Source organism: Fundulus heteroclitus, chromosome 3 (genome assembly GCF_011125445.2).
Source record: "Fundulus heteroclitus isolate FHET01 chromosome 3, MU-UCD_Fhet_4.1, whole genome shotgun sequence".
NCBI classification, from domain to species: Eukaryota; Metazoa; Chordata; class Actinopteri; order Cyprinodontiformes; family Fundulidae; genus Fundulus; species Fundulus heteroclitus.
In genome coordinates, this window is record NC_046363.1 from 36,132,453 (window position 1) to 36,143,420 (window position 10,968).

The following is a 10,968-nucleotide window of genomic DNA, read 5'->3' on the forward strand; positions in this document are numbered from 1 at the left end:
TGATCAAAAGCTAGATTTTTATATGAGAAAACAAGCACATGCCTTCATATGTGACATACCAGTAACGAGTAATGCAGAGTGACAATGACTAATGCATGTCTGAGAAAAACGATCCAACATTTTTGTGTTGTGGTTGGAGCTTAACGCTGTTCTCAGGTTGTTTAGAATCTCATTCTGAATGAAGACAGAGATTAGAGTGGTTGATTGCTAGGACATACACAGGACAAGTGGCTTAAAATTTAACTTGACAGAGTTAGATGTAAATTCACTATTTAAATATAATCCAGAACCCACCATGAGACTGGAGAGGTGTTTTTTTCTTCTGCTGAACTTGGCAGTGTCATCAGCTGTCTCCCTCCCTACAGTAAGTCATTTTGTTCAGATTTGTTAAATTTGAAAGTATTATGCATATTACATCTTCTGTCATCATAAGAAAACCTCAACTGTTTTATTTGAAGTAAAGTATATACTTCAAATATATTACGGTATATATTACTTGTTACTTATTATTTATTGAGTTTTCAGTGTTTACTTTTAATAGTGAACACATGTAATATATTTTTAACACGTTTGTCTGGGAACAAAATCTTTAACATCTATCAAGCGTTCATATAAATTGTCAGTTTTAATTTAATTTTTCTTTTTGTGATTCTTGCAATATCAGGTAGAAATGGAGATAGTTGGTAAGTGCTCTATGCATTTTTTTTCATACCGTGGCACATTATTTTTTCATTTTTAGGAACTAATATGAACTGATAAGGAAGAATGTTTTTTATTTTTGTAGATTTTAATGACAACATCAAGGAGGGTAAATTTAAATTTTTTTATTATTTTAAATAGATTTCTGATTCGATAGTTTCTGATTTATAACCACTAACTTCCTGCCCTGATCTTAGATTTAACGCTTGATGATATCCGTGAGGTAAGTTTGGTACCACAAGCAGATAATTAAGATGGCATTTTTGGTAAAACATTTATGCATGCCTGTTTTATCTTATATGAAAATGTCTCTTGCACGTTTTGTTCAGCCTCCAAATCTTCAAAGGAGCACCATTCTACCTGGTGAAAATCTATGGAAATCCCCAGTTTCCTACGTCTTGGATAGAAGCCTGGGTGCGTTTCTTTCCATAAAAGAAATCTTTTCAAACCACCCTTTTGTATTTTAATAGCTGCATTGCTTAAGGAAACACTCTAGGGTAAATGTTCACTGGTAAAAACAGGTTGTGCAACTCACTAAATGTCAATTTAAAATAGGCTCTTGCCAACAGATTTTTGTAAAGGAAAAAGACAATTGAAAGTGATTCAGATTAAATTCATTTCTGATTATTTTTTTCATATGAATATTCCCATGATTTAAAGCTCAGAGCTACACAAAAATAATGTTGTGTCACGTGTTTTCTGTTTTATTGCTTTTAAATTGAATTTGAAATGAAAGACTTGAACGCCAAAGGAGTCATCATGAGAGCCTTTGACCAGTTCAGAGTGAAGTCATGCATCGATTTCAAACCCCGTGATTCTGAGGACTTTTACCTTAACATCCAAAAGTTAAATGGGTAAGTTCTCTGTGTTGTCTTATTCTGACTTGGAACTAATTATGCTGATCATAGCACAACATTTTATGCTGTCATTGGAATTATGAGGATTTAACAATTTAAATTATACTGCATTATCATCTGATTTTAACTAAACTCCTTATATCAACATAAATGTTTTTAACCACTATTGCCCAGTAAAAGAGTTTTATTGTTTTAAGTTCACAGTAGAAGATTTTTTAAATAATTGTCTATCAGTGTTTATGACCATTGAACATTATTATCTTCCAATGCAATTTGTAAATAAAATATTTTCCTGGTTTGCATATTTATTTGCATTGCTATTTTAGGTTTTCCACATTTTGTATGTCAGATTTGTTTTACATACACCTCAAATTTAAATATATATATTTTTGAGAAAACACAGAAATCTGACTGGAGTGGTTCAGGATATATGTAGATGGTGTTAGATGGTTGTTTTGAATTATTAGTGTTTACACACACTGTATGACTGTTATTGGCTCACCTTTAATGGGTTTCACAGTATTTATATACTTTACTTATTTAAAGGTTCTGATTGGTGTTTTTTTCTATTCTAGGTGTTTTTCATATATTGGCCAACGAATAGCCAATGGGCAGAATCTTTCTATTGGTGCACGCTGTGATACCCTTGGCATTGTTGAGCATGAGATTCTTCATGCTCTTGGCTTCTTCCATGAACAGTCTAGATATGACAGAGATGATTATGTGCAAATTGTCTCTGCCAACATACTACCAGGTATACAACAGATATTAGATTTTCTTTATATATTGTAATATTTTGACAGTTCTTTTGTTGTTGTAAAATTAAGTATGAAGTATATCGACCAATTAGTTATGCTTGGCTAAACATTCAGTTTACATTCAACATTTGCATTTAGGGCACCCCAATGGCTAGCACCACTCCGTGTTGTTTTAAAGGGTTCGTATTGTTCCTTTATATAGGGCTTCATAATTGAATTCAAAATAATTCTGTACTTCACATGTAAGATACAGCTGCTGTCTTTTGTTCAGTGCTAAAAACATACACTGCTTAAAATGCAAGGAACATTCCGAAAACACATCAGATCTTCATTGGAAAATAAATTATGCAAGATATTCATACTGATATGGATTCAGTAATCATTTGGGAACAAAGAATGCCACATCATTTCATGAAAATGAAAATTATCGACCCACAGAGAAGTTAAGATAATGCCACAGAAAAGGTTAAACTGAAAAACTGATGGGGTAGGCTAGTCCAATTTTCTGCAATGTCATTGCAGAACCTCGAAGCGGTGATTAGTAGTTTGTATAGTCCCCACATGCTCATATGCATGCCTGACAACTTCAGTGCATTCTCATTTCATCATGACTTTTCCATGATCATAACCAGGGCTTCACTGAGCTCCTGGATAAGTTGAGATGCAAACTCAGACTGCCTCTAACAATAGGTCTAATGATTTAATCCCGATACCTAATGGCAGTCAGGGTACCGATGTTTAACCTTTACAGGTCTGTGTGTGCCTCTGTGGAAATACCTCCCTAGACCATCACTGACCCAATATCCAACTGAATGTTGAAAAGTGTTGCAAGCAGCATAATCTTCACCATAGCTTCTCCAGACCATTTCACGTGTGTCACTAAAAACTCAGAGGGAACCGGCTCTCAAATGTGAAAGGAGTGTATCCTGTTCCTCCTTCCACAAAGGAGCCAATACCGATCCTTCTGGGGGGTTAAGGACTTCCGCCAGCTCTGTCCAGATCTCCTAGACGTAACTTCCTGCCACTTGCAATCTCCTCCATGCTGGTAAGACTGTGCTGGCAGACAAAGCAAACCTAGCAAAACTCAGTAGTTTTGGACTCAAGTCCAAAACTACTGAAAAGCCATCAAAAAGAAATGAAGAAGAAACAAATGTCTGTGGCTTTTACCTGGAAAACCGTTCCTGTTTTTGGGGTTGACTCATAGACAAAAACAGCAGAAATTGACTTATAGCTCTGTTTATGCAACAAAGTGAAGAGTTTTAAGATAATTGGATTACTAAGGGCTTTACACTACATTTAGTCATTCACCCATTCACGCACACATTCACACCCTGATGACGGTGGTGAGCTACATTGTAGCCACAGCTGCCCTGGGGCAGACTGACAGGTTGGCATACAATTGGTGTCACCAGACCCTCTAACCATCAACAGCAGACAATGCGAGTGTCTTGCTCAAAGCTGAGACGGAAGGACAGGGGTTTTCACTAAATGGTAAATGCATTGAATTTATATAGTGCTTTTCCAGTCATGCTGACCACCCAAAGCACTGTAATCTACATCCACATCAAACTCCCTATCTCCTGCTCCACTGTCACCCTACATTGAGCATATGTAAACTTTCCAAAAGTAAATGGAGTACATTGTGATAATATACCATAGTGTCTTTATGTATTCCGTGACAATGCCCTACGGGGTCCATGTGGCTGCCTTCTAAAACAGCTTAAGCTAGAATGCTAATTAATTAAAATCAGTACGATGTTGCTTAATACATCTGTGACTAAAATCAAAATTAGTTAAAGTACATGAAAAGTGTGACCAAAAAAAAGAAAGAAAAAAACCCCGAAAGAAATATTTTTTTACAGCACTGGTGACGTCTGTACACTCTTCTTAGTCATGCCCTTAGACATTTCATATATCCTGTTTTTCTGTTACAAACTGAGTATTACCAGCTATGTTCAGTCTCTCTCAACTATAAATTGTGATGGTGTTTGGCCCACATGCAGATACAGACGGAGGCAGAAACTATTTTACGATGTTTATTAAAGGCTCAAAATAACGGGAAAGCACACAGTGTGTGAGACAGGTGAGATCTGAACATCAGAGCTGAATCGACTGTGGGAAGAAAGGGGAATAATACTGAGGATCGAACCAGGGGAAAATACCAGAAGCTGCGCCGCTTACACAGCTTCTGGTATTTAGTCTGGGAGACCTATCCGGGGAGAGTAAGTGACGAGGGAACTCTGTGATCGTAACTCGTTGATGGAAACAGGTGGCTGAGTGACTGGAGGGCAGACAGATGTAATGCTGGCGAGGTGTCCGGAGAGCACCACAGAAAACAGCTGACAGGAAGAGCAGATGGAAGAACCGGAGTGTTGTGGGTAAACCAGGTGAAGGGGGTTCTCATGCCCGGCTTGGTACCACCAAGGGAGTATAAGGGGAGATACCAGAGCAAAATCTGAGCGGCGGGGATTCTGAAGAGCTGGTTCATTGAGCACGACGCCAAGACAGGTGAGCAAATCCAAACACGACAAAACTGGAGAACAACAGGAGACAAAGTTAGTCCAAAAACAGGGTTTCCAAGAACTCACAAGTACGAGGCACAGGAGACAGGTCAGAGGCCTAGGCATACCACGACTGGGTTAACACTCTGGCATCTTCCATCTGTCTGAGCACTCCTTAAGAAGCCCGCTGTGATAGCTCCGGACGAGCAGCAGGTGTGGGCCACGCCCACCAGTCAACTACAACCACCTGTGAAGCAGAGTTAGAGCACGGAAACACAGATAACCCTGACATAAATGAGTTATGCTTTTTAACAAACTCTTCTCAGTTAATGTTGTGTAGTGTTTTCTGTGTCACCTAGGTAGCGAGGGTAATTTCACAAAGGCTGCCAGCGATTACAGCACCATCCATGGCACCCCATATGACTACATGTCAGTGATGCACTATAGAAAGGATGCGTTCACCAATGGCAATGGCTTAACAATTATTACCATAGACCCTAAATTCCAAGATGTGATTGGTCAAAGGCTTGAGATGAGTCCTTACGATGCTAAAGAGCTGAACCTCCTCTACAGCTGCAGTGAGTGCTTACAAACTGTTGAACAATATGGAGAAAATGTTGAAATAATAAAAATTTGTATGTTTACGTTTGTCCTTGTCCAAAGGTAGTCCTATTCTTATCCTCAAATGTTCCATATATGTTTGATGCAACCTTTGATTGATAACTTATTTGTTTTAGAGTTTCGAGCCCTTTAAGTCACTTAGGACTGACCTAATTGCTTGTTGATACACATAAATTCATACTTCTTTTTTTTAAGTTTTTAAACTATTGGTTTAGTTTTATCTTATGGAATGAAATTTGACCACTTTAGACTGGTCCTAACTCCTATGTTTCACTTGCATAGAAACCTAACATATTTGAATTATACCATTCACAATTTTTGCTTTTCATGACACATGGTGAACAGCACTTAAAATGGACATTGTTTCTGTATAATTTTTTAAGAATGTTTGATTTTGTGTATTTTTTTATTAATGTCATAATGTTTACCCAACCACCATCATTAAACATTTTCAGAATTACAAGAAAATATTATATTAAAATCAAAACCTTACATTTACGAATATAACCTTTCACTTTTTCAGATGAAACTGTTGCTTTTAAGTTTTTCTGTGGCTTTTCTAATGGAACAATGTGCAATATGAACCGCTGTTCAACAAATGGAAATGGCTGGGAAGTGGTTACACAAGCTCATGGAGGTCCAAGCTCCGACCACACCAGTCTACCAAGTGGAAGTGGAGACAATGGTACATTTTCCTATTTTTATTGTCTTATTAATGATAATGTAAAATATGATTGTATGATTAGGAAAATTTCCCCCTGATATTTTTTAATCAGTGTCTATAAGAAAAAAACACATTAGATTCTTAGTCATTTTTATGGGTGATTTAATTTATTACCACCCCCCCCCCCCCATCACCCCTTCCAACACCCATCTCAGATCCCCCACAAACAACCTCCTACATGCCTACACAACATGTAATTGAGCACAGAAGAGTAAAAACCATGAACGCATTTAAAGTTTTTTTGTTTGTTTGTTCTCTACTCATATTTATTATAGCCCAAAACATGACATAACAACAACTTCCTTTTGCATAACATCACTGCAGCTCAACAAAAGGGGCACTTCATCCATGCGAGCACGGCCTCAGGTCAGGAGGGAGATTCGGCCAAACTGGAAACTGAGGTAGTGAAGCTGAACAGGGGATGTAATGTCCAGTGTCTACAGTTCTACAATTTCCACAGTGGAGCTGAGTCAGATGAACTTAATATCTGGATAAGAGAGTTTGAAGATGAACAGGACACCACAGGAACTCCTCGTCTCATGGGGCAGATTACTGGTAATGTCCAATTATTAACAACAACTGAACCATTCATGTTATAATTTATTTATCTGTTGTGTGCTACATTCATTTCCCCTTTTGCATGATGTAATACTGAAACTGTGAAACTAAGTAAATCAAATGTTTTTACTACAGGTTCACCAACATCTCAGTGGAAGCTCCACCATGTTTCTTTGAATGCCACCAAGCCCTTCCAGGTTGTTTTTGAAGCTCGCAAAGGAGCAGGAAGCTCTACTGGAGGATTCTCTGTCGATGACATCAATCTCTCAGAGACAGAGTGTCCACATGTTGTCATACAGATCGATGACCTGGAGAATCGTTTGAACACAAGCAGCTTTGGAACCAGAATCTACAGTCCACGACAGTACTCTAAAGACGGCTATGCATACCGTGTAGCTGTTATACTTTACGAAACATATGTTGGAATGGCTGTGCAGCTCTTGTCTGGTGAATTTGACGACCAACTGCAGTGGCCTTGCCTCCAAAGACAAATGATTTTCCAATTGCTGGATCAAACCCCTAACAGGCAACAGCAAATGTCAAAGCAACAAACTTTCATTTCTGTTAGAACTCAAGTGACAGCTAGTGGTGAGTCTACAACAAGATTTTGACATTGTAAAGAAACTGAGTTAGTAAAATTAGATAAAATATTTATTCTGAATTCATCTCTGCAAATGTCAAAGCAACAAACTTTCATTTCTGCAAGTGGTTAGTCTCCAACTAAATGTGGACATTTTGAAGAAAACTTCTAGGTAAAAAATACATTTCTTTTATTCTTATTTCATGTTTATGTCATATAAACAGGTTCCTCTGTCTGGGACAATCCCAGAGAGACTGGAAGTGGAGTTTTTTATGAAAATGATGAGTTAGTCTATGGTGGAATTCTATACGGGTACTCACGTTTTACAACCTTGGAAGAACTGCAAACCAGAGAGTTCCTCAAGGGAGGAAGTGCCATTTTCATGTTTAACTTTGAAGGTAGGTTATATGCCGTAATGATGAAACTGTTGCAAATTACCCTGATAATATTACAATACCTTATTTTGTCTTATCTACAAAACCTGTCAACGTTCTTGGGGTACAAACTATTAAGTCTCTGATATATTAGTTATTATTTTACACTCACAGAAAACATTTTGCCAATGGGGTGGGGGGGGATTACAGTGTAAGGTTAATAGTCAAAAGTGCATGTTTAGATTGTCCAGGGATGGCTCAACCTAACCTGACTCTGCCAGATAGATTTGCTCCGCATATCCATCTGGAAACCTTCCGTTGAAGTAATTTTGGGAAGGGGCGAAAATACTGGTTAGCCGATTGGCCTATGTTGGTGATAGACGGGCCAAATAAACCAATCAGATTTGTCGTCGCTCGTAACAGAGCGACGACGAAAACACAACCACAAGCCAAGCTACTCTTGCTGCTGCAGGTAAAGGCTCGTTAGCTCAGCAAAGAAATACTCTGTAATGCCGATAAAACTTGCTCGATAGCCGCGCTAACGCTAGTTTCATCGGCTGAAGCCGCCATGTTCTTTAGACTGAACTGTCGCGTTTCTTGTTGCGTCACACCTCAACCCGCCTCAAAGCCAACGCTGATTGGACGTTCGTTTGGTGAACGGCTCCAAATTTTCTTTAACGGAGAGTAGCCAGACTGATCTGCGAGTGAAACCTTGAAAGCTCGCGAGATCAGGATGGTCTCACGAGGCTAGGCTCAACCACCCCTCACATTTTAACTTCAAAGTGCAACATTTTGCTTTCTGGATCTCTGGACTCTGTCTTGTCATTCATTAGGTTGGAGTGTAGGGAAAGTGGAGATATGCTAAAAAGATTATTTCACTGACATTGCATTTTCTTTTTCTATGTTTGCTTAATGTTAGATCTCACACCATTGATCAATGGAACTAGCCTACCTTGTCCTCAGTTAAGACCAGTGAGCATAACAAATCCTCCCCCGAATCTGGATGAAACTCCATGCTCAGCACGGTAAAAAAACGATTGTCAAATTACTGACACCTTGGGTCTAACAAGTTTGCATTTTCAGACAAAGTTATAAAGATTATTGATAATCATTTGAGACTATAGAGAGCTCTTAGAAATGTTGTTGAATAATGCTGTGATTTTCATAGAGTGTCCCCACCAACCAGTCCACCTTCTACAACACCAGTTTACAGGTATTCATATATTTGGTTACATATTATTTTGTCAAATGTATATACATCGTAAAAAAATATGATGTATCCTGTTTATTTCAATTCAATTCACTTTTTCACTTTTGGGGAAAACTTTCTGAAACTTTACATTAAGGCTGGTTCACACGGCAGGATTTTTAAAATAGTTGGCCGATTTTCAAAGCCTGAGAGACACCACACGTAACGATAAAAAATCCTTAGATGAAACAGGTTTGGTCGTACAATGTGGTGTCCGGTCAGACGACAAGCTCAACACAACACACATGAACAGATTTTTCTTAAGATCATTCCGAAATCCGACAGGGAATCTTATGAATCCTCTCAAGATCAAACGTGAGAATTTAGATGCAATCTCTAACCAAAATAAGGTCCTGAAAAGGATTGGAGTAGAACAGGTCAATATTGGTTGAAAAACAGTCTAATTATAATTTTTCCCAAACTAATTTTATTTGTAAATCTCAAGCAATTGCTCCTTTTTTACATGGAAATATATTACAATGTTTGTAATTTGATGAAAAACACTATTCAGGAACATTTTGTCAATCCATGATCGTGATCAGAAAGTGGATCTGCTCAGCAGAATATACAGTATAGTAACTTTCTCCAGAATAGACCTGCAAATTTGATATGTTTATTTTTAAATGAAAGAAAACAAGGTTGGCATGTTTTGATGTCTTGCCCTAAATTACATCTACTGATGTCTCTGCTTCAACTAGGATGTTGTGTAACACCACCAGAAGGTGGTGCTGCGTCATAGGGCGCAGGTTCGCATGTCAACGTCACCGCCATATTGTATGTGGCAGAAAAAAGTTGAGTTCTGTTATTGTGAAAGTGGATCAGAGAAGATGCCTCATCCCTGTGCTGCATGGAAATGTATTCTGGCTGATTTCTCTACTTGTATCTGCCTTCTATAAACTAAGGCTGCACCATTTTGCAAAACTGGACACACTAAAGCTGCAGAGTGGTAACACAGGCTATATATATATATATATATATATAAATATATATATATATATATATATATATATATATATATATATATATATATACACACACACACACACATAAATATATATATGTATATATATATATATATATTTGTATGTGTATGTGTTATGAATATAAGGATAAATTTGTGTGTGTATGTGTTATGAATATAAGGATCACTTTGTTAAATCTAAACATGGTGGTCTTCATTATTTCATAAAACCGTGTCACATGTGAACCTTTAGGAACAGACTTTTTGGGTGAGTATTAAAGAGGTAAAATTAATAATATGAGAAAAAAAAGTCGTACATCAAAGTAAAAATATACAAACAAACACAAAAGTGATATTGTGACGATAAAAACGTCATATCATGAGAATTAAGGGGGGACATTTCCAGAATAATCACAGTTTGCAGAATTATTTCACTCCTGGAGTAATAGGGCCAGGTTAGATTATTTTAAATACTTTTATTCTTTAGGAGAATAAATTCAGGAGAATGAAGCTAAAGGGATACAAAGATAAACTTGTAATATTCCACAAAAAAAAATACTACGAATACAAAGTATATTCAGAGATTAAAGTCCCTCTGATACTGTTTAAGTGACTGAGTAACTGCAGATTTGCCACATTTAAGATGGCGGACGCTCTGACGCATCGCAGCATAGGCAGAACCCACCCAATGACGCGCCTCCTCTTATATTATGTCTATGGTCTGCCCCAGGACAACTGTGGCTAAAATGTAGCTCACCACTGTCAACGTGTGAATGTGTGCATGAATGGGTGAATGGATGATTGTAGAAATATGAAACACTTTGGAGTCCTCGGACTTGTTAAAGCACGATGAGTGCAGGCCATTAACCGTTTACCATTTGTGAGAAAACGATAGACTCAGTACTAACTACTTCAGTGGCATCTTCTAGGAGACAAAGATAGCTAAGAAGATTAGTGCTGAACCAGTCTCCAAGTCTACAGGATGAGACATACAATTAGTCGCAGAAAAGTTCAGCCCGTAGCTATGTCAAGGAGAGAAATAGGGTTAATCGCTGAAAGACATTTTCAAAAAATCTGTCTAGTGAT

General features: G+C 37.7%; 1 protein-coding gene across 1 annotated transcript in view; it reads left to right on the forward strand.

The window, feature by feature from the left end:
• The window catches only part of LOC110366543 (meprin A subunit beta), a 156,915-nt gene that overhangs the window by 41,058 nt on the left and 104,889 nt on the right, over positions 1–10,968 (forward strand). The window contains exon 8 of the mRNA XM_036135293.1: positions 6,485–6,715. Coding sequence (XP_035991186.1) covers positions 6,485–6,715 — 231 coding nt within the window. The remainder of the gene's footprint in view (positions 1–6,484; positions 6,716–10,968) is intronic.